This window comes from Austrofundulus limnaeus, unplaced genomic scaffold (assembly GCF_001266775.1).
Source record: "Austrofundulus limnaeus strain Quisiro unplaced genomic scaffold, Austrofundulus_limnaeus-1.0 Scaffold2004, whole genome shotgun sequence".
NCBI lineage: Eukaryota > Metazoa > Chordata > Actinopteri > Cyprinodontiformes > Rivulidae > Austrofundulus > Austrofundulus limnaeus.
The window spans coordinates 22,254-28,809 of NW_013954406.1; the positions used below are offsets into that span (position 1 = coordinate 22,254).

General features: G+C 39.8%; 1 protein-coding gene across 1 annotated transcript; it reads right to left on the minus strand.

The window, feature by feature from the left end:
- Positions 1-580: 580 nt before the first annotated feature.
- On the minus strand, positions 581-5,246 carry LOC106536850 (transmembrane protein 41A-A). Its single transcript, XM_014034186.1, has 5 exons — positions 4,998-5,246; positions 4,481-4,631; positions 3,560-3,721; positions 3,119-3,257; positions 581-2,990 (listed from the first exon to the last, which is right to left on the minus strand). The coding sequence occupies exons 1-5, from the start codon at positions 5,171-5,173 to the stop codon at positions 2,770-2,772; spliced, it is 849 nt and encodes a 282-aa protein (XP_013889640.1). The 5' UTR covers positions 5,174-5,246; the 3' UTR covers positions 581-2,769.
- Positions 5,247-6,556: the final 1,310 nt, after the last annotated feature.

Here is a 6,556-nt window from a genome sequence, read left to right on the forward strand (position 1 = left end):
AAGAAGAAAAAAGAACAACATATTTGAAGTTAGTGTTTGTCTTTTTAACTGTTGAGCGTTGGTTTGTACTTTATGGAGGCTTTTGTCATCAGATGAGGTGGATCATTTTTGTCCCAGTGAACACAAACTTGCAGTTCTTTAAAAATAATAATAATAAAAAAACTATAGAAAGGTCTATCAAAGTCACACAATGCCTGAGGCTGTTAGCAGCCTCCCCACAGCCGGTACAGTACCTCATACACTGATGATGAAAGCTCACCAGACTTGATTCAAGTACACTGACCTTACCTAAATGCAGTACGGTGCTTTGATTTAGCCGCGTGACTCCTGCGGTGGTCGAGCATGTGTTGGAGAGAAGCGGCTTTTCATTGTAGCACTGATAGTTGTAGTTTTTGTCTCTTGATCTTTCTGTCTGGATAAGTTTTTCCTGCGTCGCAGAGGGYCCCTCAGACCTCTGTTTCTCTTGTGTTTTTGGCTCTTTTTAGGCACAGGTTTTCCCTCTAAGCTGGTTCAGTTTCACTGCAGTGTTGCTAGAAATAACACCCTGAGGTGAAGCCTTTTCTTTTTTTTTTCTTCGTTCATTCATAAGGATTGGTATTTTTTTTTTTTTTTTTTTGGTTTTGTGGGGTGTTGTTAGGCATTAATTTTCAGTATCAGAAAATCACAACTGCACACATCACTGAGCGTGCACACTGTTAGTTATATCATACAGTGTTTGAATAGCTATGGCTTCCTTTTTGTCTGGTTTTCTCGCCATTTACACGGATTAAACGGTATAGTCTGGAGCAGTAGATTGAATTTCATAATATTCACTAGATCACAACCAGTAATACTAGTTATTAAACTGTGGTAGAAAAAAATATCCTAGCTAGGACTTTGAACAGGTATTGGAACTGAAATGGGAGGGAAATGCAAAGCATTAAAAGGCTTTTTGACAAGTTTGAAATAAAACAGGCCTGAAAACAAAACTTTCATGTAAAAAAATTGATCTGCTTTTGGGAAAAACCAGAGGTGATTCTAAGTACGAATCAGGCGTCAAAGGATTTAATCTGGTCCAATATATGCAGAACTACTGCAGTGTCTTTTTTTTTCTTTTTATCTTGTTAAATGCACAGCATTGCATGAAATTTATGCAGGTGGTCCGGTTTGTACTGCTCTTCAAACTAGCACTAATCTCTGAATTGTGGTCTTACCTGGATCCAGTTATAGTAACTGCATTTCACCATTTGGGAGATTCCTTTTGTTTCCACAGTAAGTTAAAACCCTAAAGTCCTACATTACCCACAGGCCAAAAGGCTCCAAACACCTGAAGGTAATCAGTGACTGAGCTGGTCGGACACGTGGTCCAACAGAACACGGATCAGTGTCTCTCTGGTAGCAGCCCAACTGTTGTTTTGATGAGTGAACTGTATTGCTGAGCAACATGGATCTGAGCAATAAAGGTTAAATGAGAAAAAAAAACATACATCATGGCTCATGTTTGTTTATTTCTATGTTTCAGCTCCTACAAAATAAAGGCGCATCATTAATCTCATTAGACATGATGTGAGAATGGAGTGACTCTGCAGTCATCATGTGCTGATAAATGTGAATTCACAGTACATTACATCTGAAAAATGGCTTTACAACTTTTCCACAGGGGGAAAAAAAGGCAAATATAAAAACTGTACTTGAAATAACACTTGACGCTGGGTATATACATGATCTTAAAAAGTGCAGAGGGATTCTGCGTCATATTAAAGCTTTACAGAATCAGAATTTAATACTTTCCTAAAACAAAAAAAGAACACAGCGAACAATTTGGGTGTGATGAACGGACCACAGAAATCCAAGTCGGTTCACCAGCAGTTAAATTTACCATTAAATTTGGCAAAAATTACACTTAAACACTTATTCTTTTTTTAAACAAATTTATCAGCAAATAAATCTGTCAAATAGAATAAAAACCTACAGTCATCATATAGAAAGGTGGAGGGGGTCCCATAACCTTGTCTCCTCAGAGGTGAAAATGTCAATGCATTGTTTGAATATAAAAATCACCAAAACAAGTCCATTTGAATAATAAACGCTGGGAGAGATGGATGGGATGGACTTAGCTTGGATGTAAGAAAGGGGGGCTTTAAAGAAAATACCACCCCTGATCTAAAACACTAAAACCACACACCAAAAACTCTAGATTTCTGTAATCTGCTCACCAGATTTACTTTGGGACTAATGATGCCGAGTATCTTTTATGCAAAAGTCAGGTCTCTTTTTTCTAATGCTATGGCCGACTAGTTTATATTTCCCAAACAAATCATTATTTCATTAACAAATAACATTCATATAAACTCATAAAAACAATCACCTGAAACCCTCCAGTTTTTTACAATCTACAGCGTCATCTTTATTATTTATATGAATGTTTCAGAGGTAGAATTTAAAGGTCAAAACTGCACGAGAGGCACTTTAAACACAAGCTGGTTAAACTGAAACATCTTCCTTAAAATCCCTCCTCACCTTAACAGTTCCTGTACATTCATACCTTTATTTACATACAGAAAATTATGTTTTTTCTGCATGTTGTGGCAAAAAATGAAAAACACCAAACACTTAAATCTCATCTGAGTGATTCCTGTCGTCTCCGTGAGGCCACAGGAGAGAGAAGCACTCCAACGTTTACACTGAAGAGTGAAAAGTTGTCCTGAAAAGTCGCCACTTTTAATACGTTTGCTCTTTGGAGCAGAAGGCATCAGAACACCAAAACAAACCCATCCGTGTGGCGACGAGTCACTGCACTTTCTTGTCCGCGACGAGTCCGTTCCGAGACGGAGCGTCCAGTTTGAGCCGCCTCTGGCTGAAGCGGCGGATGAGGGCGCTGGGCAGCAGAGCCACGCAGGCAATGGCCAGCAGCTGCAGGAGCCGCTCCCAGGAGAAGAGCTCGTCCAGCGAGGACACTTCGGACAGCATGACGCCCGTCTGCACGCAGATGAAGTTGTACGGCAGGAGGCCTGAGGAGGAAGGCGCAAAAAACGGCATCAAAAAATGTTAATGCACGAGTGTTTATCGTGCTGCTTTGCAGTTTGCAAATCAAACAGCTGAGGTGATTTCAACCACAGGCTGATCTGTGAGCACGTACCGATGAAGACCGAGCAGAAGAAGAACRTGATGGGGATGTTGATGATGGGCGCAGACATGTTCAGAAACCAGTTGGGAGTCATGGGAAAAAATCTGAGGAAGAGCAGGAAGAAGAACAAACAGTCCCGGTTGTCCTCCACCTGGAACAGGACAGAGACACGACGACACAGATGTGGAGGAGAAAAGCTGAGAAAATGACCTTGAAGCACAACAGCAATTGATAGTATGGCTGCAACTAACGATTATTTTAATAATCGATTAGTCGTCGATTAATCGATTAATCGTTGCAGCCCTAATTGATAGTAAATACATCAAAAAGAAATGAATAATTTAATAAAGATATAAGTCTAAAAGAAACTGCAGATTTGCTGCAATAAGATTTAACTTTCTGGTTTCTGTTCCTACTTTCTTGAAAGCAGTTTACTCGGACACACGGCCGTACCTTCCTCTGCAGCATGGAGACTCTCTCTGGGAAGAGATTCACGATGTAATGTTTCCCAAAGGCTTGAGACAGGAGGTAACACATGGTGGAGCCCACCGTGGTCAGCACACAGGCCAGCAGCAGCCCCTCATATGGTCCAAAGATCGCTCCCGCCAGAATGTTCTGCACAAAGACCTGCTGTCACTACACAATCTCACTTAAAGAGCAGCACAAGAGACATAATTAGAGAGTGTAATGGACTAATTATCTATCTGTGTCACATGTTCAATGTTATTCTGTTTGTCCAGACAACAGGACTCCGCAACGGACTGACCTCTCTTGTTTGATAAGACACTCTTTGAGCTGGGAGCCCTGTGATAGGCTGGAGAGTACATGGGGCGATCTGTGATTGGTTATAAGCACGCCATATGATGTTATCATGGTGTATATTATTGGCTGTGTCCGCTGACGTGTCAGCAGCGAGCCAACGRTACTTCCTTGATTAGGTCCCGTTTGTTTGTTGCTCAGAATTAAATCATTTATTTATGACAATACACGCAGACTTTTCAGGCATTATTCCAACGCCTTCATACCACGACAGATTTTGGCGTTGTCGGCAGGATGACAGCAGTTTGATGGTTTTTTTTTTTTCAGTTTGCACTCTTGGTTGTGAAGAAACCATTACAGCTTTGCAAACAAAGAAGAATAACAGTGACAGAATTGGAGCACATCATTTTTATTAAGCTTATTTATAACTGCAGAAGCAGGTCCTAAAAATGACATCAACAATTCAACCGTTTTTTTCTTTACTTATGCTTTTAAGGCAGCCATACAAGACAAACCCATCCATCTAGTCACTATTTTAAGACATGCATCATGCTAAAAATCTATTGTATGGTTCAACATTTGCACCATCGACATTTTTAATGTTTTTCCTCTCACCAGCAGTGATGATCCAGGGATAGCAAATGACTGCTTGTAGAGATACGCGCTGCAGAACAGCAGCAGGACATATCCAGTGTGTTCGGTTTTGTAAAACTGCAGGAGCTCAGCCAGTTCCCGCAGCTCCTCCAGATCTGAGGGGAACTTCAACCTGGAAGAAAATTCACGTTCACGTTAGACACAAAATGGCTGCATTGTTTACACACAAGACAAAACGTTTTGGGAAAACAAGAAAATAACATCTTTAATGTCAGCATTTTTCATTGATAAAAGTAGTAATATTTATTTATTGTACCTAATTATCGATCAGAAGAGACAAAATTTAATGAAAGACTAGATGCTGCTGAAAATGTAGCTTTTGAAAGTTGAATGTTTTGTATGAACAGAGAGGAAATAAGCTAACTGGTGGTGGTGCAGAATACAGTTTAATTTAAATGTATTTTATCCACAATTAATCGCTGGTTTGCTTCACACGGAAGGGGCTCATTTTTTGGCATAACACCGGTGGTGGGGTTACCTGCTGGGCTCCTCTGAGGTGTCACCCAACAGCTCGGACTCTTTCTCCTCCACATGTTCCGCCTTGGCACCTGGCTGAGTCCGTCTCCGTGGTCCGGGAGGGAGGTACAGTGACAGTGAATACAGATACAAGCTGGCTGCGGTCACAACAACAACCAGACCGGCGAGTGACCGCATATTTCCAGATGTCTGAAGGGTGACTTCCCTCCTGGGTTGTTGTGTTGTCGCTCCCACCGTCGCTGCAGTGACGTCATATCCCTGCGCACTCCAGCCAATTTCTTTTTTTTTTCTTCTTCTTTTACTGAAGTCAAGTTCTAACAATAGACAAAATAAATTTCAAAAGAAAATAAATTGGAGAAAATAAATGTAAATTAGAAAAAAAAAAAAAGACAAGGTAATAGAAAAGTCATTTTATTTCCCGTCCAGCAGGGGGCAGTAGACCTGCAAAGTGTTTCAACAAAGTACAGCATCCCTAGAAGGACAAAAACAGAGGAAAAACAAACGCTTTAATGTACTGTCGTTTCCAAAGTCCATTTGGTACAAAGACATAATTGCAGTGACAAGACGAAACATTTTTTCGACATCATGGCTTCGTACACTCGAGTTTCGGGGTCTGTCAGCGTGATTACTCTTCAAAACCCTCCCGTTAATGCACTAAGGTGAGATAAAAGTAAAAAAAACAAGCTGCTGAATGGTTTTACTTCTAATTACTTGTTGAGTGTGGTGCAACTTTTACATTTTTGTTACGCATGTCTTACTTTTCTTAATAAGACATGCATATGTAAGGTATATTTACACCCAAAATGTTATTAGCGTTTTTTTTTTTTTTTTGCTGAGATACCGTGTAAATATATTTCCATTTTTGTAAACCTAGTATTTTAATTTTCTAAATAACTGTGGCCAAAGTTAGTGCCATATTTTCCACATATCTAAGTAAACGATGTGAAACAGCAGACTAAATATAGTTTCTGTCTTTGTTTATAAAGAATACCAATTTTTCACATGTGTTTTGCTGAAGTCGACAAACTGAGGATAAACAAAGTCAGGTCATGTGAAAGAGCCCCCTGCTTTATTTAAAGAGCAGATATTTGTGAATTTCTGTTTTTTTTATTTTTTAGAACAAATGTTAAAAGAAGTGTTTGAGGGTTTCTGAGCATATTGCAGGAAAGTTGCCTGTCAGCATGGAAGAGGAGACAAAGATCATTTGTAACCGATTCTGCAGATGAAGAGGATTCAAAACGTTTAGCTTCTCCTTGAGAGCCACTATCCTGCATTAGGGATGTAAGAAAATATCGATACACTGAAATATCGCGATATTTCATTTCCCGATACTGTATCGATATTCTAAAGCCCTGTATCGACTTTTTTTTATTAAGGTTTAAAATGTCAACTTTCCTACCAGCCGTTCATTTTTGTGTTGTAGTTCAGCCTCTGACCACGAGTTGGCAGCAGTGAGCCAGCCATTTGGCTCCCCTATACCTCTTGAGGTAGAGGCTATTGTTAAGTGTTGGGTGACCATATTGTAAATTRATATTAAAAACTAAAAGCTGCAAAAAATAT